The sequence below is a fragment of the Ascidiella aspersa genome, chromosome 4, assembly GCF_963924565.1.
Source record: "Ascidiella aspersa chromosome 4, kaAscAspe10.2, whole genome shotgun sequence".
NCBI classification, from domain to species: domain Eukaryota; kingdom Metazoa; phylum Chordata; class Ascidiacea; order Phlebobranchia; family Ascidiidae; genus Ascidiella; species Ascidiella aspersa.
Window position 1 is genome coordinate 14,187,955 of NC_139450.1, and position 24,886 is coordinate 14,212,840.

Below are 24,886 nucleotides of genomic sequence, written 5' to 3' on the forward strand. Positions count from 1 at the left end.
TATTTGCTTGACGATAAAGCTGTATTTTATTTTTCGTTGTCGAATGGTTTGCTACTATATAGGATGTTTTTAGCAACCCACAAAGGCTACTAATATTATGGGCAATCTATTGGACGTAAAAAATCAACTTGTATTCAGTTAGGCGCAAAATATATTTGTTTGAGTCATCCCATATTTCAGTGGGCAAATCCGTCTGAAGTACAAATTTTAAAAAGTGAGTGAAATGCCAGTGTAATAGAAGTGCAGTGTATAGTTTTAAAATGGGCGAGGAGCGTTCGTTACAACAAAGCACAGCAGATTAATGTCAAAAATGCAAACCTAATTGCCCTACATAGATAGAAAATATTTAAGCAAAGAGAAAAGCCCGAATTTAGTTTTTAACTGATCAAAAGCGTTCTATCAAGAAGTCACATGTAAAAAACTTTTCAAAACGGGTCGCCCAGAATAACATTTCTATAATAGGTGTTAAAAAAACATTCAATTTTGTTATTTAAAAGGACATTGTGTTCGTCCTAAATATCGAGACGTACCAGTAATAACACTCTTGTTGACAGGACTAATTGCAAATTAAATCCAGAAGGTTGTAGAGCACGCTTTTAAATTGCGATTATTTCGCGCTCGTCGCGCAGCCTTTCCGGCAATAAAACCACTTTAATTAGTACGCCCTTCGCTTAAGACTAAAGACAAACTACGCAAACATCCCAAGGCGGTTCCGTGAACGTTCTTCATTAACGCTGTTACGACCTTGAAGCACGCGACCATTCAACCCGCGACCTCAAAACACGTGGCTATGTTATTATAAATTAATTTACGACATAGGCATAGGGGAATGCACGACAAATATTTTCACATTTCGTACATTATTACAGAACAAGTTTGCAGAACGTAGACGCCCCAGCAGCACAACATTGTTGCTTTAATGAAAGGTATTGCATTGCTTTAGCGACTACGAAAAGCTAAGTATATCTAGTTTTCAAAATAACCGAGGTCATTTTAACTATAGAACTATCTTTTCAGTGAACATACAAAAATTATAAAACCCAAAGTCCGATTTCAATTGTTTCAGTGAAATGAAAATTAACCAAAATATAGTAGTATGCCTTAAGTATACATAGTGGGTTCGGGATTGTTGCTTTATCCTGCTATGACCCTAGCTAAGTTTATAATAGGCACATGCGGACTGCCGCAAACCCTAGCGCACTGTGCAATTTATATGTGGCGTTATACAAATGCCCGTCGTGTCGCTTAGCGTGCGCTGTGCCGCAGGCAACGAAAACCGTGTGCGTAGCTGAAAGACTGAGGCCAAAAGCCTTCAGTTATTTCTGCTGATGCAGTCAAAACCGACTAGCCTACAAAACATACGTATATGCTTGTTTTTTGAGAGGTGGAATACCTGTAGTGTCAAGTAAAAACAAGGTAGGTTAGTGGACAAGCCTATCGGTAGAAACTTTTGCTAGAGCACGCAAAACTGTAGCTAATAATGTAAACAAAAAAAGCTCAGGACAACCGCAATTATTATGCTGATATCCTTCAGATACAATGCGTCTTTTAGAAATGTAAGATATTTAGGTCTAAACTGTCTGGCAATGTTCGTTACGGCCGAACGTAAAGATGAGGCTGTTGATTACCAGGATTCCGACCCGCAAATGCTCTGGATTATTTACACCTTGCATTATTTTGACGACAACAATCCTTTGGTTTACGAGTGTTCTTATTCTGCAAAGGTTTACCAATAAACTTGCATTCGATATTTCAAGCATTGATCAACAGGTTACGATGTTTTATTTTTAATTTTAGCGATAAAAATACTTTGCTAAAAGTAGTGGTTGATTCGAGTGTATTTTTATGCAGTCGAAAGACAATTTAGGCGAGATGACGTACATCACTCGTCGGCTGAGTGACATCTCGCAAAAAATGACGGAAACAAGAAGCTTTATGAAAAGTGTTGGTTTGAGAGCTTCACAAGAAAGGAAGCTTGTAATATGGGGTATTGAAGAGGATGGCGACGAAAATGATGAGGTATTAGCTTAACGTAATGCTATTAATTATAAGTGGAATCATGTTTAAACAAGTCGAAATTTCTGAGGTACTTAATGAGATTATAATAAAAAGGTATAAGATTCGACGGAGGTTTTTTTTGCACGAGTTTTTCGTTAAATATACGTTTAGTTTTATATTGAAATTTGCTTTTTATTATTGAGTTAATTTTAACCCAAAACTGAAAAAAAATTTAAACAAAAGAGTTTATTTAAATTACGTAGAATTTGGTCGTTTTACTTTTTACTAGTTATATGTTAATGGTAAAGTAAAACAATATATTTCAAATTTATTTTCCAACGTTGCGCTATAGTATATATATTGGTTCTTAACGTTTTTAGACCACGGACTAATTCCTACTAGTGTAGGCCTAACCGCGGAACAAAACTTAAAATAATAAATAAGTTGTTATGACACCAAAATAGTACTTAAAAGTCAAATGCCGTTTGTTTATGGACAAACTTGCAATTTAATTTCAACTTTAAATGCACCAATACTTTTGGTATATAGTTTTAACTGCAATTTCTATTTTTCCACATTCAGTTGCTTTGCATGGGTAAAAAACACAGGCTAAGAAGCAAATTAGTAATCGTTTTGTGATACATCCGTAAATAAAGTGTTCAAATCCACTTCGCTTTTTCAGAAGTTGGTTTTTAAGATTGTTTGTTTACGAGTTTTATGGTTTGCTTCTATAGGAGACCACCAACTTTCGTTGTTCAAGTTTTTAGCTAAGCCGTTTCCCCTTTATATTGGATATTAGATTATCTAATATTTTGGCTTAGCCTGATTTATGTAACTTTGCAAAACTCTTTTTTTTACGGACTCATCGTAGTATTTGTGGACTCACCGAACCTCATACATGGATTTAAATGAGTCCGCGAAAATAAATGGTGCTCTAGCAGGATAGGTTCAAACGTCAAAGCAGTTTTTATATTACAGAGCAATGTTGTCCAAATTTTAAAACAAGTTTTCGACGTCGACCTTAGGTACAACGTAGACATAGAAAGCGTTGAACGACTGGGAATTTCCAGAGTAAATGTGCCACGGCCCATGCTGATCTATATGGCTGATACAAGAGTGAAGGTATAAATACTTTTTTATTGTATGACTACCTGGTTGTATTTTTGTATACGTAAGGTGTTACGTTTACGTTTGAAGTTTCACTTTATATTTTCTATTATTATAGTTTATGCGTTAATATAGCGAAATACCTGGCGTTGCCCAGGTTAAGCAAACTATATTTACCAGTTTGATTATAACTGGTAAAGGGATATAATGGCGTTGAACCGTTTTAACATGTCCGTGTATGTTTGCTAGCCTCGTGTTATAGCCGATGATAATAACAATTAATGTGCCAATTAAAATGTAACCAAAAATTATTGTTACTGATAGCATAACATATTCGTCAGAGAGCAAAATGATGCGAAACTAATTTTTCAAATAGCATAATAGTTTTATTTATGCCTAAACGTGGTACTATATATGGCGCTACACATCTTAAGCACCAAAACAGCAAAGGAGCTGACCTTCCTTAAACTGTTTGTCGCTTATGGTGTCTGAAATGGTTTAACTAAATGCTTCAGGATAAGAATCCTTCGACAGATTAACCAAAAAAAAAGAGTTTCAAACTAACAGCCTCGGACCATACCCGGACCCTCGCTCTACCAAATAAGCTATCACATGCCAGAAGCAAACCATCCCATTAGTACAACTAACTTCATACTGAAGGGGCTACCATTTCAAGTCAAATAAATATACATACAAATACGTGTATAGTAACTGTGATCTATCCGTTATGAAGTCGTTTTATGATCCATGATAACGGCTTATGTATCTCATATATAGTGCACCCAAAGTCTACGACAGATTAACCGAATTAGTCGATCGAGTTGTAAGCGCGGCAGGCTAGGAAAAAAATCTAATTGTCCAAGTCTTCCTAATAAAAACATTTGCGTGTAGAAACTGGTTATCGAATCGTTTTCTCGTCAAACACACGTCGACCTGCCTATTGAGTTGGACGACAAAGGGTCGATATATTCAGATCAAACCAACCGACAGGAACTTGCATGTACCACAAGGATACAGGTTGTTAACATTTGGGTTTCATATAAGCTCGTAGAGTGCGATAATCAGATATAGGCTAAACGAGATGATGAATTACATTGCCCCAAAAGCGTTTTTATTTTGAATTAATTTCTAAAACAGTACAGGAAAAGTTTTGCTACAAGAATAGGAAATGTATGAAAAAATCGTACCCGTCAGTAAGCCCTATAAGTTAAGTTTTTTTATAAAACATAAAGCGTCACAATGTTTGTTAGGGAGGACAACCACTTTTTTTATTATACAACGTTACACACCTCTTTTTATAGACGATTGGACTATTTAATACAATTTCAAAGAGAGACGAAAAGATAGGAGCGTGGTTGCATGACGTATCTCCGGAAAACGACTTTAATGACGTCACCATGAGTGCTTGGTGAATTTCTACGATTTGTTTTAAGTGCCCTACTTTTACCGCAGGGCTATATATGTTTTAAAGCTTGAAATATAGACCAATGTTTTGGTATGATTTCTATGCACATCTAAATTTAGTCGCGTTTAATATTTTATATAGGAGCGCTGAAAAAAACTGGATTGCATTGAAGGCGTACGGAAATCGGGTTCTCCAGGAGTATGACAAGTTAGTTGGTTTAACTCCACAAATTTTAATGAGCTGAAATGTGTGTTAATATAATGTTTATTTTCAATTCAGCAACAGTTCAACACCCACAGCCAACTTCACCTTACCTTATCCTTGGGGTGGGTCAAGTCATGTGATTGCTCAAGGGAACTTCTATTATGTCAGAGCAAAGAGCAACTTTCTGGTGAAGTAGGAATTCCTTGTTGTATAAACTGTTTTTTTGTGAATATAAAATGAATAATAACATGGAGCTATGCTACTGAGCCAAGATAAACTGTGTTAAATCTGGAGGTAAAAGAAACTAGCCTATGTGTTATAGATACGATCTAAAAAATCGTAGGATGATACGCTACCGTCAATTAAAAGACGCCCAGTTTGGGGGAAAGGATGACCAGGGTTCGTCGTGCGCCTACGATCGCGTTCCACAATCACACATTTCTTTGCAAGTAAGCTGGATATTATATAGCCTGAGTCAGTGGTTTTCAACCTCTTTTGTCTAAGGACAGGTAAAACTAATTTTGCGGACCGATGGACCTTCAAAAAACAAAGTCAACCCGAAATGTAATTTCCACAAAAGTGTTCAACTAAACCCTTCTTAGGTTTTATATACAACTTGTTTTAAATTTCTAGACTTGAATGAGCTGTAGCCTACTTTTAAACAGTGGGGCACAACACTTGCAGCATTGGGACGAATGATAAAATAGACCTGGATTAAATCTATGTTAGTCACACTTCTGCAAATTACGAAACTGGCGAAGTTCTAAATTTGATTGATAGACAAAGCCTGCAATTGAGATATAAAATTGTATTATATTTGGCGGACCGGCACCGGTCCGCAGACCGGCGGTCGAGAACCACTGGCCTAGGTTATTGTTTTTTTAAACATTGATACTGAGCTATTTTTGACATATCATTTGTATTTACAGTCTAAAACACTTTAGTTTGTATTTAGGCAAAAATTAACCTCGGCGAAACGATTTTGTAAGATCTTTTATTTAACCACCTAAGTTAGGGGCGGGCAACATACGGCCCGCGACGGGATTTTGAGCGGCCCGCAGACAGTTTCCGGTCTTAAATGATAATATGGCCCGCGCCAACAAACTGCCGCAATCCCCACTACTTGCTAACTACGTCAAATAAACGTGATTGTTAGTTATTCTTTAGTTCTTTGTTTTGGGTTAAAATTAGAGGACTTCAGCCATAAGACCGAAATAAGAACAACATGAACGTCGGAATAACACACAGTTCGAAATAAGACTAAACTATGACTAATATCTTAAAGTCGGTAATATTGTCTAAATCGGAATAAAACCTAAATCCGCCCGAATAAGAACTAAATGACCAGAATCAGGCCTATAACACATTTTACCTAACCCCAAACCTCACCCCTAAGTACATCACTAACTCCCCAAATAATTTCAACCCTAACCCATTTTCTAACCTTACTCAATACCCAATAATCCCAAACAGGGCGAGAAAATCAAGTGCTAGGGGCCAGAAAATAAGGTGCTACCAGGGCGCCCAAAATTCGACAGCAAAACGCCACCCTTGTCCCCGACCGTCCCATACCCTCTCCCTGAAGTTTTAGGCGTTATTTTGATCATTTAGGCCTTATTCCGAAGAATTTAGGACTTATTCCGACAGATTTATGTCTTATTCAGTCGATTAAGTTCTTATTCCGTGGTGGGTACGCCTGCGTATTTGGCTTTATTATGTGGTTGGTGTTATTACGATGGTGTTATTGATTTTTCTGCTTTAGGTAGCCTATTGTTGGTCTTTAGGTCTTGTGTGTTCCCAAATTAGATCCGGAATTTAAAATTATAGTTTCCCTTGTTTTTTTTGGCAAGAAACGTAAAGTTGCAAATTTAACAAGGATTGAATGCCGAAGTACTTTTTCACCTATGTCGGCAAGAAAAAATGCAGTATGCTTGCTGTGCAACGAAAATGTTGCCGTGTTTAAAGAGTACAACATTAGCGCCATTATGCAACAAAATATGTAGCTATATGGCAGTGCAATTAATATATCGACCAGGAATCCGGCTCGTCAAGTACTTCATTTTCCCACATCAGGCCCGCCGACCGGAGAAGTTGTTAGCCCCTATCCTAAGCCCTATTAATTTTTTTCCTGTTTTCAGATGGACGAATCCGGCCTATGGGCGACTTACTGCTCATCAAGGGGTAGCGGAACAATGAAACTTGCACGGCTCGATCCCGATTCGTTGAAAGTTATTAAGGAATACGATACCAAGTGGAGAAAACCGTGGTTCGAGGCTATTTTTGTGACGTGCGGTGTAGCGTATGCTATAAGACGGTGAGATTTATTGTAATGCCTTTAAAAATAAAGTTGTATTTTGCACTTAATTTTTGTTTTTTGCGTTACGTCCAGTTTCGACGCAAAACCCCATTTCCAGATCAAGTACTCGTTCAGTACTTATCACTCAAATGACAGACAAATCCCAGCGAGAAAAACGGTTTCTTTGGGCATCGAACCAAAAGAATATGGAAGAATCTCGCAGTTGAGCTACAACATGGCGGCCAAACGTCTAATTGTTTGGACCACCAAGGGCTTTATAGGTTGGATGACTGTGGGTTTTGACTATGTTAAGGTAGTTCAGTGATCCACAAAATCCATGGCTGAGCAATATATGAAACAATTTATTTCGTTCAAATTTTCTTTAATTATAATTATTATGGGCCCACTTTTCACATTATTTTTTGCGATTATTTTTATAGTTTTCTTCAATTTTGTGTTTTCTTTAAGTATTTTCGTTCTTGTTATTGCATTTATCATTATTACGTCAACCCAGAACTGTTGAAGACGAATTCGTGTTTCTACTTTATTTCTCACTTAATGCAAGCGTTAATGCTACAATATTGCGTCGTGGCGACCATTTGATACATTTTAACTTCGTTTTTGTGAGGCGATTTCTCCAAAAAAAAAATTCCGAAAAAATACAACAAATCGCAACAAAGTTAACTATTTGCTTAGTAGTACATTATATACTGCATTATTGGTCCAGAAGTGTAGACGAGTGGAATTTAGTACTGAAAAAAAAAACGAATATGTGCTAATGGCCCGGTTTGCAACTAAAGCAGGCATTGTTGTCACGAATAATGCGCTGATAGGTCTTCTTTGGATGCCTTGTTGGCACAGCTCACCCTGACGCAAGTATAGCAGCAGCAGTCAGATTTCTTCGCTCACATTTCGCGTGAACGTTCTGAGCGAGGTATAGACGGTCAAAAAAAAGAGAAAGGCGACGACCTGGGCTAGAGATGAGAGGAGCATGTAAGCCAGGTGCTCGCGAAGCGGCGGAACGTCCATTGCTGGCAAGGGCGCCACCACCAGGTCGAACGTGGTGCGCATCTGGCGCCCTTCCACGCATGAGATCCTGAACCGAAATACAAGAGCCGTTATTCGTCTGGGGTCAAAGGGCGCGTTTTATTAGGTAGGCAAAGCTTACATTTCTTACACATGGTGGTTCACAACTAGAGGTATACATAAAACGGTTAAAAGGGGTTCGAGAGTGCACCGAGATTTGACAGTGTTTTGATTTAGGGCAACAGTTCTTATATGCAACTTAAAGTTTAAATATTCTAATTTCACTACACTATGCTTTCAAATCCACTAGTTTTTATAAATGTATGCGTAAAAGTAAATATTAGGTTCACACCCTTACGAACTGCTGGCTCAATCATGATGGTGTTTTTAGAAAATGTCCGTGACTTAAAAGGTCGCTTATTTTCTGCCACGAGAAGTTTGACATTTCATAGGTGTCTAGGGAAATTACGTAATATTGCTGAAACCATAATTAGAGAAAAAATTTGAGATTTCAGACTAAAGCCCTATTATTATTCCTTTAAATTTGCTCATTGTGACCAAAATATGAAGATCAGATGTCATTAAAATGTTGAAATGTCCCACAAACCGAAGTATGACTAAAATCACAAATATTTCACATACCGCTCTTTTTTATTCACACAAATTAGATTTTCTTCTTGTATAATGTTTCAGGGGCTTAGCGATTTCGCCACGAGGCCAGTAAATACATATTCCGAACTATCGGTTTGTGGTTGTGTAAAAACTGTCAAGCCACATTTAAACAAACAAAATACAGATTTTGTCACTTGCCTCGGTCAAACTTATGCCAGTTGCAAACAACAAGGGATGTGGCGTTGTTTGGCACAATGTGCGTAAAAATGTGCACGCGAAAATGTGCAAAACATGTGCATTTGAAAATGGCTTTAAAAAAGTGCTCACTTTTTTTTAGAATGTGAGCACATTGTAAAATGCTTAGAGTTAGAGCTAAGAGTTAGTTAGAGTTGTTATCATTTAAAAATGTGCGCAAATTTTTTGCGCATTTTTACGCACATTGTGCAAAATATTTTCGCATCCCCGTCTCGTCGCACAAACCTGATCGTGCCGCCTTCCGCCATTGTTACGTCATTAAGCAGCAGTCGATTGTCGCCGGCCACGTGGAAACCCTTGCTCTTGTGGTAGCCGAAGCTGACATCGGTGCGTTTCAGAGCAACGCGGTCGCGCTCCCAGCGAACGGCCGATCGTGTGCTGACGTTGCTGCGACAGGTCAGCTCCACGCTGTCGTGGTTGGACAGGTCGACACGTTGACGGTGAACGGCCAGAGGTTCTGTCCAAGGAAGAGGGATTTTCCCAAAAGGCTCCGGCCATAAGATCGAGATAACAACAACATCAACGTCGGAATAGACACAGTTAGGAATAAGACCAAAATAGGACTAATACCTAATTGTCGTAGTACCGTCAAAATTAGGACTAAGTCCTAAATCCGTCTGGATAAGACCTTAATGGTCATATTCAGGCCTAAACAACACTTTACCTACCCCAAAACCCCAACCCTAAGTGCATCACTAAACCCCCTAAGAACTTCAACCTTAAACCCATTTTCTAATTCCAACCATTACCTACCAATAACCCCGAACAGGAACAATACAGCGGCGCCGTACGGCGCCGGTCAAACTAGGTCGTCCAAACGTCGTCACAAAAACGGTCGGTGCCATGCGTGATTTTGGCCATTCAGGCCTTATTTCGTTGAATTTAGGACTTTTTCCGGGAGATTTAGGTCTTATTTCGACGATTTCGATCTAATTCTGTTCTGAATATTACTGCGTATTTGGCTGTATTATGTCGTTGTTCTTAATACTATGGTTTTATCGATTTTTCTACTTTAGGTATTGTTGCTTTTGAGTTCTTACTGTGTGTTCCCTCCCAAAAGTAAAATGAAACATCAGCATACATAAAGTAAAAAATCCTTGATGTCATTGTAAGCAGCGCAGACTCATCGGATCTGCGAAAATTCAGTGTCCAACTTTTTTTAAGAACCACTAACCATACCTTGTAACTCTTGGCACTGGTCGTAGCACACGTCCACCAGAATTTCTTCCGGCCGGCTTCTAGCGAGTGGCCTCATAAGGGCCGGAACGTCACGTGACGAACAGTGACCGGAACCATTTGGCCACGTCACACGGCAAAACCCGAACCTGAGCAGAAACAAGTATTAAAACGACTGACTGCTATCCTGTTAGAAGTGTTAATATTGTTCACCGGAAGATATTCGCATCCTTTTCGAATACTTTAGAAAAGCATATAAAGTAGTACGAAAAAAAGTCGAAAAAAAAACCTTTAGTGTAACTAAAATAAAAATAAACAGGGTTGCCAATTTTAACCACATCGAAGAATCGCATTTTTTGTTAATTACATTTTCCACATTTTTGCTTACTTTCGTCTCTCACCGTTTCCATTGCATCCGTCGCACTGTGTCCAATCACTCCAGTACAGTGCAACCTTGAACTCGCTAACTTCCTAAATAATTAGCAAGAGTCAGCAAAGCCACTATACTAAAATTGTTTTGGCCATTGGGTTGGCGTTTGATCCTAACGGTGGTCTTCTACATATGCGCTATGTGGGTTAAAAAAAGTATCTTATCAGCCAATATTTTGAGTCTAGGTAAAAAAGTTAGCTGTCAAGAAATTAGGGTGGTTTTATTTAACGGCGAAATGTAGACTCTTCAGGGTTGTTCCTAAGAAAAAAATTACACTCGCCAGCCTGGCGAGCGGCTATCAATCAGCACTCGCCAAGACGAAATAACACTCGCCAAATTTGTTGGCACACAGTCTGCAAATTACCGTCCTAGCGCGGTCATTTCTTGGGTTATCGTTAACCTGTCTTATGGTTTCTATAGATAAACATTAGTGTTTATAAAAGTCTGGTCGTTTATTTCCATGCATGGATGAACAAATTAATGACCCATAAAGCAGTTTACGCTTGAAACTATGTTTTACAGCCGAAATATTTTTACAGTCTTTAGTGAAAAAATAACATTGACAATTTAGTAGCCACGGCCTGCCTGTTTTCCAATTTTTTTAAATGCTCGCGCTCTTTTTTATTGTATTCTGGTTTTTCTGTGTTTGAAAGACGTTTCACCGCAGGTTGCTTCGCGCTAGAAACAAAACGTCACATTTCGCCTAACACTATAGTTACTGGTTGAACAGCAACACAAAATAATTGTAAATTTACAACTAAACCATTCTTTCACAGTTAACAACCATATGCCAGAGATTCTGTGCTGTGCGACGCCCTATAGTGGGTCGTTTCAATTTTCCAAGGGCGTCCGCAATGGTTTCGATTCGTATCTTAAAATAATTGCGATATAAAATATTCACAGACAGTTATTTTTTCAGCTTTGACTTGGTTGACCGCTATGAGCTTAAAAGATCGCAACAACATACTTACGTAGACTCATTATTAATTCTCAGCTACAGTTACACAAGTAGGCGAAATTTTAAAATACCGTAGTGTTCAGTGGGCCAATTCGGTCCATCAAAACCTTCTTAAAAAAGACTGCTTACAAATAATATACGACATTTTCATTCGAACTTATTGTTGCCCAAAACTGCAGCAATTGCTTATAATTTTCTTATACAAACAATTCAATCAATACAGAAAAGTAAACTTCTTATCGCTGGGTACATCGCAAGTTTAGTAAACTTTTCCAAGGACGTCAACGACCGGGTTAAACATTTAAAAATTAACAACGTTGAAGTTAAACAATAAACCTCATAACTATTTACCACTGCAGCAATGACGTATTTGATTGTTTGCCGGTAAACGATTTTTAAAACGGGACAAAGAGTGTTTATTACGACCATACAACGGGACAAAGATTCTTTATTATAAGCTTAAGCTTATTATTTGTGTAGTGTTAAATATATTTGCGCCTTAGTGTTTAGCGAAATAACTGGCGCTAATAATGTTTCGCTTAGTAGTGTTGCTTAACACAAGTTGTCCTACACCAACTAATTAAATTTCTCGCTGAAGCCACTCGCCAGTCGGGCGAGTGAGTGTCAATCAGCACTCGCCAGGAGCGATTTGCACTCGCATTGGCGAGCGGGCGAGTGCTTAAGCCCAACCCTGCTCTTTCTGTTCAAGTTGCATCTCGTAAACATAGTAAATAAATCGTTCAAAGTTTAAATAACATAAAATTGAAAAAAATTGGATAATGCTGTCATAAAATAAACGTGTTTTTATCGCTATTAGGTAACACTAAGAAAATCAGTTCAAGATTCACAGGACATTATATGCTTTTTTAGGCCACATTTGTTTAAATGCGTGCAAATTACTTATAGATTTAAAATTCGTTACACTCACAGTATCTTCCCATGGCGCTTGTCCCCTTCCAGACAACACGTAAGTCATTTTATTGGGGTCGTGAATATTAGCTTTCCAAGTTTGGACGATTCTATTGGTAACACAATCATACCTTCCTGTAAAAAAAGGAAAAAAGGCAATTATGGTTTGTATAGTAACAATTTGGCCCCTGGTCTAGAATCCTACCACATTTTTTTACAGTAACCAAACAAGTTGTTAAAATTAAAAGTACGAGGAAAAAGTAAATATGGGAGAATAAACATAATGATAATACTGGACCCAACCGAACCCAAACGTTAAGTAATACCCTAACCCAGTGGTCGGTAAACTTTTTTCCCGCGGCCCAGAATACTCTTTTCAGGGCTTTTAAAGGCTCACTACGTAAAACCGCTACGACAACAGAAAGGATCCAGGATTTTTGTTAGGCCTGGGGCATGCAAATTTTTAGAATGACGTCACAAACACTATTTTTTTAAATTTAGTACAATAGATGTACGGTTATCAGTCACGCGGCCCACAACTACATTATAAAACTAAACTATTAAAAAATAGCTTGCGGCATATTAACAATTGCTCTGCGGCCCACATTTTGACCGCGGTCCACTGTTTGCCGACCATTGCCTTCGCCCTTAACCCAAACAATTTGCGTTGAACAAATAGGTGTGCGGTAGGATTCTACGCCAGAGTCTAATTATGAAAGGTATGTAAACTAGATGAAGCCTTACCTGAGTCAAGAAGGGAAAGTGACTCTATTTCCAAAATTGAGGACACAGAGGCATTCTTAACCTCCAAAATTGAATCTTTGTATCTATAAATACATGTTTTAGTACTTGCAGATGTCTATTAACGTCCAAAAGTTTCTATACTACCTATAAAAATTCCATTTTACATTTCCTGCCCCATGATTTAATTCACATTTTAGCTTTAAACTCTCCCCTACGAAGAAGTCAAGCAGAATAGTATTTTTTGAATGAGGCAGGGTCTTTCCAAAGAAAAACGACGTTACTAATTCCAAATGTATAAGGCTTACAAAAACACTAACTAGCACTGACATTTCATCAACTTCAACCATTTGTGCTACTACACGATAAAGTAGACAATCACACTGAAATTTATTAATATTACGTAACAAAGACTATAATAGAATAAAGATTAAGGTTTTGTTAATAGAATATTAAAAAACTAACATATTGTTTTTGTTTTGCCCGGTCATTTTTTGGCTTTTTAAACGCCAGATATTTATTTAAAAGAAAAAAATAGTAATACGAGCTTGGCTGACCAACAGTTACCCACTATGTTCTGTAGTACTTCTTGCCAGCTCCAAACTGGTAAGCGGTAATTGAAAAATTCATTAACCAGGGTTTCTAAAACTTTTTTTAGCTGTGTACTCTTTTCGACTTATCTACAAATATGTAATGAATTGAAAAACACAAGTTTTACAATAAATTGGCCTGTCTGCAATAGAAGTATAAACTTTAGCCAAAATTAATTTTCACTTACAGAAAAAGTAACAGCTAAAAAGACATAAAAACAATACAAATTTGTTTGGCAAATTCGCACTATGGATATTTGGTGTTTTCCTTATTTCTTTAATATTAGTAATGTTGTGAAGAAACTGATAGAACTAATTCAGCGCTGAAAAGTCATTTGACGTAACTTTTAGGTCACGTGCCTTAAAGTCATAAAAATATAAATCTTTTAAAACAGCGGTTCCCAAACTGGGGTCCGCGGACCAACTGGGTTCCGTACAGCAGTTTCTGAGGGTCCGAAAGGAGAATATAACCTTTTTCAATTTTAGGCTTAGCTTTAGCGAATGTTTTTAAACATTAGTCTATGATTTAAACATTGTCTGTCATATTATTGTCTTTAGTTATGCTTAATTATTCGATCATAAAGCGTGTTTTATGATGTCTCTTGTGACATCATAAAGCGTCTAATATGCCGTAGGCCTACTACCTGCTATCAGCGAATCGTTCGCATTAGTTACATGAAACAATCGTGACTGCACTAGTGTACTACAAGAAACATGGGTCAACATCACCCTTGAATTTTATAGGGTCGCGAAATATCAAAATATTTGCAACGGGTCCACCCGGCAAATTTTTTAGAAAAGTTTGGGACCCGCTGTTTTAAAATGATACGATGATATTTTTTTTTTTTATAAAAAAATATTGAGTGTCCTCGGAGGACCTTTCGTTATTCTTTGGAAAAGAGACAAAATTGCCCCCTGGCGAAAAGATTTAATAGTTTGCTTGTAATATTAGCATTCAAATAGCCTAAAAGTGATTTGTTGATGTCCAGCATTACTAAACTATAAAAATTCGCAGCATTGTCGTTTTAGCTTGAATGCTGCAGTTAGTAAGCTTAAACTTTTACTGCTCGTACGTTAAAAACAATTTCACTAAATCACTCATGGAACAAATCGTCAAAGTACAAGCAAGATGAACATACTAGCCTTACGCCTTAAACTTCTCTTGCGTACCTCTGGGATGAACGCGTACCTCGATTGAAGAACCCCTGCTATAGGCTAAACCGAGTAAGAAATAACTATAGCAGTAAAAATGTAGGCCACATATCATTACGGTTCCGAATAAAAAATCAGTCTGTTGGATCTTCAAATAATTCCCGAGGCCGGGCGTATATATTTAGCCTAATGAAAAATTCAACATACGTTCAAACGCTTTTGCACCAACAAAACCTATAGGCTATATTCAGGGTTGCCATCAACATGGACCTAAAAACAAGGACAACCAAAAAATTAGCACGTACAAAACGTTTCCCGTATCATAACACTTTCTATACTTTTTGCCAGAAACAATCTGCTCCAGCAATTTATGAAGTTTTATGATTTGTTTTTCGGTCTACTCCTGTTAATGCTGCTAGAAGAACGCCATTTAAAAAATTCGACACATAACGTGAACGACCAGGTGAAATGTAGCGATCAAACGATCGATCGCGATCGAAGTGTTGGCGACTGCACTGCACCCGTTTCCCCATTACCAACCACTTCGCAAAAAATGCAGGCTTCGCCGCACCCTATTCTGCTGTAGCCGCAGTAACCTTGTACTGCTGTTTACTGCTAAAATTTCGTCAGCTGCTGTACCACTGCCCTATACCTATCTCACCACTTAGGAATAAAATCCTGAGACTTGTACGCCACAGAAATACCTTTTCATTGATGGTGTCATAAAATCTAGGCGCAAAAGCATAATTTTAGAATATTATTCAACACCGGTTACCACAGGAAAACGATCTAAAGTTCTGTAGTTGTTGAAAATAAGACAAAATACGGACGCAAGTCGAAAATAAGGACATTTCTTAGCAATAAGGACATTTAAGTTTTCTAAGACCTGGCCGTTCAAAATAAGGACGGTATGGCAACCCCTATATTGACACGTAGTTGGGCATCCGATTTATTCTGCGCAACTATTACAAGAAGCTTATGTGATGTAGCTTCACTTTGCCTAGCAACTGTGATCTAGACCAGTTATGTTCAACATGTTTTCTGTTGTACAAGGTTTTACAACTTTTCAATAAATAATTTTATATACTTTACATTAGTAAGGTTCAAGTATGTGTGGTCTAACTACAGGCCCGTGGCTTCCTTTTAAGGACCTGCGATTTAAGCGCCCAGTTGCTGCGTTTATCCCTTTTGATTTCGCTGTTGTAGGTTCCCAAATAAATTAATTTTTTGCCAACTTTAGTCATGTAAAACAATATTTTTTCGATTATGCTTCGTGACTCCCTTTGAAAGCCTCTCGACCCTCGTGGCCCCATGCTTATAAAAAAACAAGCATTGTGTTTAACGTATGTTCACATTATGTTTAACGTATTTTCACGTTTTAATCTTTCATGTTATTAACAAATACAGCCATTAATCAACGAATAAATGCACAAAAATTGTACAAATAAGTCATTTTTTTAAATTAACTTAGTCATTAGAAATCTTTTTCTTCGACGCACCTAAGGTATTTTTTATATTCGGCTATGTTTTTGTACTGAGCCAAGCGATGTCACTACATTCGTCAAGATGATTTCTCGATTTTCGTTTTATTAATGTGATACCATTACTTGGCAAATAAGCTGTGCATAAACCGGTGAATGTTGGCCTAAAAATGTTAATTGGCCGCACGAAAAACGCCAACACCGCAATGCACGGCTGCGTTTGATGCAGCACAGTAATTGTTTTGTTACAGCGACAGGCCTTTAACAAACTTGCCATTCGCGAACCACCAATTAAGCGTAACTTTCCGCGATGAAACGAATAAAAATAATCCAATATTTTACTTTAAATATCCTCACACTGACCAGTCAAAGCAGCTGTCAGAAAAATGTGTTACAAAACGTTACAAGAATGGTTTACAGTCGTAATAAACAAAACAAAATTAAGTTAACTATGGTTAATTTTGAAAATAGTGACACTTGTTTTCGCAATATCTAACTAGAACTAGAGAGCTATGCCCGTGGCCCCCCAATGACCGATCCGTGGCCTCCTAGGGGTCCGAGCGCTACGGTTGAGAAACCCTGGGCTATGTTATGCGTTGACATTCGAAAGTTTTCAGAATAAAGGCGCCGTGTAATATTTTCACCTTCGGGGCTAATATGGTGCTCATCCTCTTTTACCATCAACGCCTCAAGTATGCTAAGCCTATAGGCTACGTTTTGCCAGCGAAAATCAAATTTCCAATTTCGTGCTTTGTACGATTAATTAATTTACCTTCGGTTGCTTAAATATAACACAATCTCGTATCAAGTTTACGTTAGTAAAAATGCAATTTGAGTAGGACTCTCGTACAATCTATGATATAGATATGCAACGGTATGCATAGCGCATTGGGTTAAAAATAATCCCTTGAAGCCTATTAAATCATACAGAAAGGCAATTAAAGAGTAGTATACTTGTTATACCCAATTGAATTAAACGGATATAGACGTACTTTTTATTTAAAGCAAATATTTTATTGCATAACCTTTTGTACCACTCTACCTGAGCAAGTTTGCGAAATAAACCGATCACAGTAATTAATTTGATATCCGAATAGGGCAGAGCAATGTACGCTGACTAAATGTCAAAATGTGTTGCAATTTAGTTAGCTGATAGCGACGCCGTGACAAAACAAAATTAAGGCTTCGTATAGGTTTAATCTGGTGGTTAAAAGTCCTCAACAACACAGGAAGTTTAAGCTGGATTCCAACGGAATATAGCAAAACAGTAAAAACTTACACTTTTTACGTGTTGCATGTCTTTAAAGGTTAATTTCTGTTTTGTTCTTTGCTCAGTGGAGAACGAAAATTAACTCTATTTTCACCTTCACTATATTTATTTTACTGGTGTTTTGTCACTCTTCGTTGGTTTTTGACTTGCTATGACATCCGTAACCAAAATATATCAACAAACCTGGAAAATATACTCTTATATTTAAAAACCTCTAAAACAAGTCTGATTGCATTATTTAAAGTGAACGAAAGTTTGAATATACGTTCGCATTTATTGTTTTTTATCTAACCTTTTCGTAGCAAAATGTACAACTTTGTCTATTTTAAAGAAAAAATTAATATCGCCATACTTTTAAAATATTTAGGTCAAAACACAATTTCATCTGACGAAGCTCATTATTGGGCAGGACAAACTTATAAAAGTAAACATTATAGGTAAAATTTTTATTAACTTTATAACATATTGTAGCGGTTAAAACTAACATAAACTGCGAAAGCAAAATCCTCACCTACTGCAATCCAGATAGCTAACCGAATCCAAGTCAACGGCGGCAATTTGAACATCAGGGAAATGTTTATAACGATATTTAAGAAAGGAATAAAGGAAACATAGGGCACCTGAAAGTTTTCAAAATAGGCTCAATACCAATAAAATCAATTAGTGTGTTTATCTTACTAATATACCACACGACTAGATATAATCACGACAGGGTTTAGTACATAAATATACACAATTGATAAATGTAACACTTACCTTAAACGTGTGCATTTTTGGATCTTGATTAAAGGCGGTAGTGAACGTAACGCAAATTGCTGTGATAACGATAAACAGAGTCAACAGGAATATGAACCAAATCCTCTGGACCAACCTTAGGCAAAAAATAACTAAAGCAGCTGCTGATGATGACGTCACCACTGCGATGATCAGCAAATAAAACGGCAATTTTCCAGGTTTAAAACCTTGTGAACAGGTAAAAAAGATTGCAAAGCGAGAGTTGCGAATGTTCTTTTTAATCGTACCACTTACCGCAATCTGATTAATAACAATGTCATTTTCCATCAAGGCGCTGGGAGATTGTGTATTCCTCTTATCAATTGACGCTTTCAGAGGGATTCTCTCGGACGCTTTAGGAAATGACTCGACTGGTGTCATTACCTCAGATATGTTTATTGTGCCTGTTAACTTAGTTTCTTTATTTCTGAGTAGCGAAATACGTTCTTGGTCTTCTGGTATATTTCGTCACTATACATAAAACAGTGAAATTAGTTTACTATACGCAACAAAATATGCTCGTACAATATTATCAAAAAACGTATTTCAAACAGGTCAATTTGAAATTTACGCAAGTCAATGCAAAAGGAGCCCTATCAAGTCATTTAAAAAAATGATTTGGTCTAAAATAGGTGAATTTTAACGAATAACAAGTCAAGTTCCAGTGCAAGTCATCAGTGTCCTAGCAATTCCAATGTTTTAATGATTTAAGTTGCACATAAGGCATTGCTTTAAACTACCTGACTTGAACTAAAGTTATTTAGGCAAATGATTACCAATAGCCTTAAGGATATGAACTAAAACAATTTTCTTAAAAAAATGTTATTAACCTATACTTTTAGACGTAAAATATGCTTACTGTTTCTTTTCTTCATGGTTTTTGCTATGCGGAGTATTGCTTCAAAGGAAGAAAAAATTTACAAGGTTTTGTAACCTTTTGTGATAACAATGAACTTAGTAACTAATGACTTGACCGATACTTAAATTGTTATTTATTAAAAGTGGCTTGACTTAGAATTTATTTTTGCAAATAATAGCTTGTTTGCAATTAGTTTGACCGGAACCTAAGTGGTTTCTAAATGACGTTTTTACAACACTCGGCAATTTGAAACCAAGTCGATTAGTATGGCGATTTTTTTTTAACCTAAAAAAATTTGATTTTTTGACCAGATAAATTGAAATTTGGACATAATGACCTAAAATATATTTTTTCACAAAATTTTGACCTATAAGAAATTAATTGATTTAAACAACATATTATTGTCTAAATAAAGTACTGCATTAGTGCCTTGAAGTCATCAGCCACTCGTTTTTAAAGTTTTATCGACTACCGGCGAAACACAATTCAGTCATTTTTCGGGTTTATGCATGTAGTTGATATTTTTGTCATTCCCAAAAAAAGTATAAAATTACCAAAGAAAATCAATACGATGGTTGTTTTAGAAATGTGTTGTGCAAACTGTTGAAATACAAGGTATAAGGGTAGAAAAATCAAAAGTCTGTTTATATAAAGGAAAAAAGTTCGAGCTCAACAAGTGCGATAAACTAGGTTAGGGTTGTTATTTCTACAGGCTCGCGTATACCGTATATTGCGCTAATAAAGATATAATGCAGTTAAAATGGCGTTGAATATAATTCTAATATTTTATGTCAAAACGTTAACTGAATGAGAATTTCAAAGATCGTTATTTTGTAAAACGATTTATGTGCATTTTATTCAATTTTGACTTAGGTGTATTTTTAATAGATTTAGAAGTAATTTTGACCTAACGTGAAAATTGTGACTTTTTTGACAAGTGAAAAAATAATCGCCCTGATAAGCTATGTACACCTTAGTTTACATATATACAGGGGCGCCCGCAGAAAATTTTCCAGGGGGGGCGGCAATCAGGGGAAAATCAAAAAGGGGGGTCCTGAATTTTCAACTTAGGGAATTCCCCTATTTTTCGTCTGACTTAATAAATAATGACGTCATAAAACAGTGACAGTATGACGTCATAGAATGATGATTGCAAGACGTGATAAAAAACTAATCAGAAACAGCCAAATACGTCCAGCAAAAGCGACCACGTGCGTCGTCAACAATCCTGTCAGGCGCCAGCAGCGAAACACGGTAACTTCAGGCAAAAAAAAACTAATTGTAGAATACACACTTGCTAATCAGTCAACCTAAACAAATAACGAAAAAGAACAACTTCCAGCGTTTACGGAGGACCAAACAAAAGACGAAAAACGGCGTTTTGCACTCGATTTTGGTTTTGCATTAGATTAAGACGCGTGACCCAATTACTTTAAAAGCACGCCGCTTCGAACAGTTTTTTAAAACATGACAAAAACGAACAAAAAACGATAATATCACTTACAAAAAGAGGGTAAGAACTCCCGCCCCCTGGGGGCAATGGATAAAGTATAATATTTTTAACCTTCATATACATATTACACTTATAAATAATACTAATAATCGCATTTTGAAATTTCCAGGGGGCCCCCCCCCCCCCCCCGTGCGGGCGCCCATGCATATATATATATATATATATATATGTGTGTATATAGGCCCCCTTGGTTTGGCCTATTCTTGTCAATGCACGAGTGCCCTATCGACCCTGATACAACAAAACTAATCCGGAAACCTTAACACCTGAGTTTGTGCAGCATATGACCATTTTTGATTTTATCGAACTTCCAAAGTATCGAGTTACCTCTTTCACTTAAACGAGTAAAATAATTCGATTGCGTCCTACCCGCTCACGGATTGAGATGTGACCGCCACTACCACTGCATGTTCCCATGCAACATTTCAACCAATTAAAAAGGTCCAAATTTCACCAACCGCTACGTAGGTAAACTGATTCGCTGAACCGTAGTTATTTGTTTGTATATTAGGAAGAACAACTGTTGTCTTTGGTTTAGAGCAGTGGTTCTCAAAGTTTTTTTCGTATTCCTCCCTTAAAGATTTCAACCATGTTAATTTCTCCCCAAAAAATCTCAAAAGGAATATTGCCAAAATTTCACAGTATATGGATATGATGTGCAAGGTGCGTTTTTCTTTTTCATCTCATAGATAACAGTGAAGATTACAAAAGTAGGGTACAAAGCGTTATTTATTGTTAATGTGAACCATGAGCTTCATAAAAAAACCAATGAAAATTGAGCATAAAAGCATTTTTTCTCGAAAGATAATCTAGAAAAAAAGTTTTGTAGCACGCATCGTATATATTACTTCAATAAATCTAAATTAGCCAGTACTCCACATCAATGCTCCGCAACCGGTGTGCCGCGGCACACTGGTGTGCCGCGAGACCATGCCAGGTGTGCCGCGACGTTCCCGGAGGAGTTTACTTGCGTTTATAAGTGTACTTTTTACAGTAGAATTAACACGAAAACGGTACATCAAGGCAGGAATTTTGACCTTATGCAATATTCCAGGCCCTGTTGGTGTGCCGCAAGTGAAAAAAGGTTGCGGAGCACTGCTCTACATCTACAGTCTACACACATAATACAAGACCATTTTCATTAGTGCTTGAATTAATTCGGAAAAACGAAAATCGAGCCATAACTTTGCCTGTATTAAGCTTTTAAAAAATGGCTTTTGACAGAATTTTCTTGCTATGGGAAGTATCTCACCTACATACCTACATTAGGGCATTTTGAAACCTAATTTAGCAGTTGTACTGTATGCTATATATATAATATTAGCATAATAACTGGTCTTATCAGTTTAACGCATTTTTACACCTGTTATAAGAACCACGCACGTTTAAAATTGGTTCATTTTCTGTTTTATTAAACAGCACAAAATTACAGTGGCCCCAACACGACCTATGGATTTATGTGTTAAGTTTGTATGTCATTAATAATGCTCTGGGTCGGATGAATAACTCAGATAGCTAACTTCCGCGCTATGTTGATTCGTACGTGGTTGTGAGCCATTTTCACATCCCGGAATAACTTTTTCGATTGTGAGAAGCTGATTCCAAAAATGTAATCATTTTTTTCTTTCATCGATCGTAATTATTGACAGCAAGCCAATTTACGTAAACGGGTCATACGTTTAGCTAACAAGATATATTGTGCTCCACATACATAGCTCACTAAAATTTAATATTCTCACAACATTATTTATGTCTGTAATTAGGGATTACTTTACACTGTAACGGGGTGTCAAGGAATTGTGAATTGCATGTTGTCTTATCATTGTCTTGGGAGTATTTTCACGAGTAATTTTTATTGATCTTGCTTATTTTTTTTTATTGATTGTTATGATTGATCTATAGCTTATTAATAAAGAACTTTAATGATAGATAGGTGAATTCATTTTTTGAGAATTTGTGTCAGTTATGAGAAAGAAAACCAAGGCTTTGAGGCAACTGTGAGCTTCATTCTTGATTAACATTAATTTTAACATTTTTTATTTTTGGCGCAAAGAAAAGTAAAATAATGCTAAATTGCAGAACATAACGACTTTAAAACCCTCTTATGTGATTCCATAAAGGGGCTGCTTTAAAGATTATTTTGTAATGTTACAAATAGGGTAATGTTTTTTTTATTTGATAAAGAAGTCACAATGGCTAGAGTCGCTGTACAAAACAAAAATTTAACAGATGTTTTAAACAAGAGGTTTTGAAAAAGCTTTTCAAACAATTTACGAGAGTTTGGAAAAGGGCTCCAAAACATTCGTTACGACTGTTAGGCTACTTCTGTATAAAAAAATGTTGCAAAGTAACTCTATTAAAAGATGCCATCATTTCAAAGTTATTTTGAAATGCCATCACTCAATGCTCCTATGCCCAAAAATAAAGCTTTACCAGCTACAAATTAATCTCCTATATTCTGTATATACTGCGGCTACACGAAATACTCATGTTTTATTTTGTGAAACAATACAGCTGACAAAAAGCACTAGGTGAAGGTTGATTCGCCTCTGAGGAATAACCCCCGAAAAGTTGTATTACCGTCTCTTAGGTTTGGTAAAACAATTTGGTTAAGCTTTGAATTTCAAAGGATAAGTTTTTCAAAAAATCAGAATAAGTTTCTCAAATTGTCCAAGGCCAATTTAAGATATGGCTAGCTATCCGATTACATTCTATTTTGAAAATAATAAAGACCAAAATTATAAGAGTTAGTAAATACACTCGTCATAAGCCTTTAGAACAGGGGTTCTTAACCTTTTTTGTATGTTTTACCCCTTTAACAAAGATGAATATCAGATTTACCCCCCATTATATAAAATAGTTCTCATCTATTAGAAAAAGAAAAGTAACAAATTACATCAGGTATAATCAATGCGACGGGTTCCCTTGCGTTTGGCAACGAGTTGTTGTCAAAACATTCCAGTTTGGTCTATTTTTTTCATTTCAGACTGGACAGTTTTGACTGAAAAACGCCAGTTTTTGCTCATCATAATTGGATGGATGAGAATTTGCTAGGTGCCTTTTTAAAGGAGCCGGTTTCATGGTACTGTTTAAAAATGTTTCCACGCACAAGACACACTGAGGAGCTTAAAGACCATTCTCAATAAGATATGTAAATCCAAAATTTTTTCTGGCACTTTCTCTTCTTTTGGGAAATGCCATTTTTAAGATTACATTTCTTGTTACTTTTATCGACTATAATAATCAGTCAATGAGTTGTTTAAAGCCTTAATCATTGGACTAAAAAGATCAACAATAAACTAACTTCGCCAGTTAAGACGTACCCAGTGACAAAATTAGGCAATCACATGCATAACCAGCACTGAAATTTCAAAAAGTGTATCGGAACTTTCAAAACTGCTCGCAGACACGTTACCTTAATCCAGTGGTCTCCAATCTTTTAAATAAGCGACCCCAATTTAAATAAGATGTAATCAGAATTTACATTGCGACCCCATTTTGTAGACAATTATAGGCAATGTTAAAACAAGTGCTATAGAAAGCAGCAGAACAGGAACCTACTTCGCCGGGGAATGTATTCATAATGACAAGTGAAAAATGTTTTTAGCGATAAGCCTCTTCGGCTGTTTGTGTTTCTAAGTGGATATGCTTTCTAATTTGGCCTGTGGAATCCAACCTCAACAAAGGCGGATGTTTTACCAGAAATCAACAGCATTTTTTATGATGTTACAAATGAGGAACGATTTTAAACATCTCCGTCTACTGTCTACGTTTGACACACTTGTACATGTAGCTTGGTGTGGTTTTAGAAAAAGTGCGACATTTGCTGCGCTAAATCAAAGAAACCAAATTTTGTCAAATGTACGTTAACTGATATAGCAGCTCTTAACAGCTAAAAACAGCAATTTTTATGTAGAAGATGCACTCAGTCACATTTATTAGTGGGACCTCATTGTAAATAAAACTAAATACATAAATCGTACTAAAACATTACGAATATGGTGAGTTATGGCGACCCCACAAAAATTTTAGGCACACTTGGGGTCGCGACCCACAGGTTGGAGACCACTGCCTTATAGCTTCACTTGGGGTCGCGACCCACAGGTTGGAGACCACTGCCTTAATCTATG

At 36.8% G+C, this 24,886-nt stretch overlaps 2 protein-coding genes across 2 annotated transcripts; one reads left to right on the forward strand and one right to left on the reverse strand.

Annotated features, from left to right (window-relative positions):
- Positions 1 to 1,538: 1,538 nt before the first annotated feature.
- Positions 1,539 to 7,663, forward strand: LOC146148065 (olfactomedin-like protein 3). The gene is made up of 10 exons (XM_083387509.1): positions 1,539 to 1,770; positions 1,852 to 2,019; positions 2,977 to 3,120; positions 3,997 to 4,122; positions 4,407 to 4,513; positions 4,652 to 4,717; positions 4,790 to 4,906; positions 5,037 to 5,163; positions 6,853 to 7,028; positions 7,104 to 7,663. Exons 1-10 carry the CDS (start codon positions 1,612 to 1,614, stop codon positions 7,333 to 7,335), a joined length of 1,422 nt encoding a protein of 473 aa, XP_083243635.1. The 5' UTR covers positions 1,539 to 1,611; the 3' UTR covers positions 7,336 to 7,663.
- Positions 7,664 to 7,901: 238 nt separating this feature from the next.
- LOC146148066 (Ig-like V-type domain-containing protein FAM187A) lies at positions 7,902 to 13,467 on the reverse strand. The gene is made up of 7 exons (XM_083387992.1): positions 13,448 to 13,467; positions 13,121 to 13,203; positions 12,396 to 12,511; positions 10,468 to 10,550; positions 10,083 to 10,228; positions 9,129 to 9,360; positions 7,902 to 8,106 (listed from the first exon to the last, which is right to left on the reverse strand). The coding sequence occupies exons 1-7, from the start codon at positions 13,465 to 13,467 to the stop codon at positions 7,902 to 7,904; spliced, it is 885 nt and encodes a 294-aa protein (XP_083244118.1).
- Between the last annotated feature and the right edge of the window lie 11,419 nt (positions 13,468 to 24,886).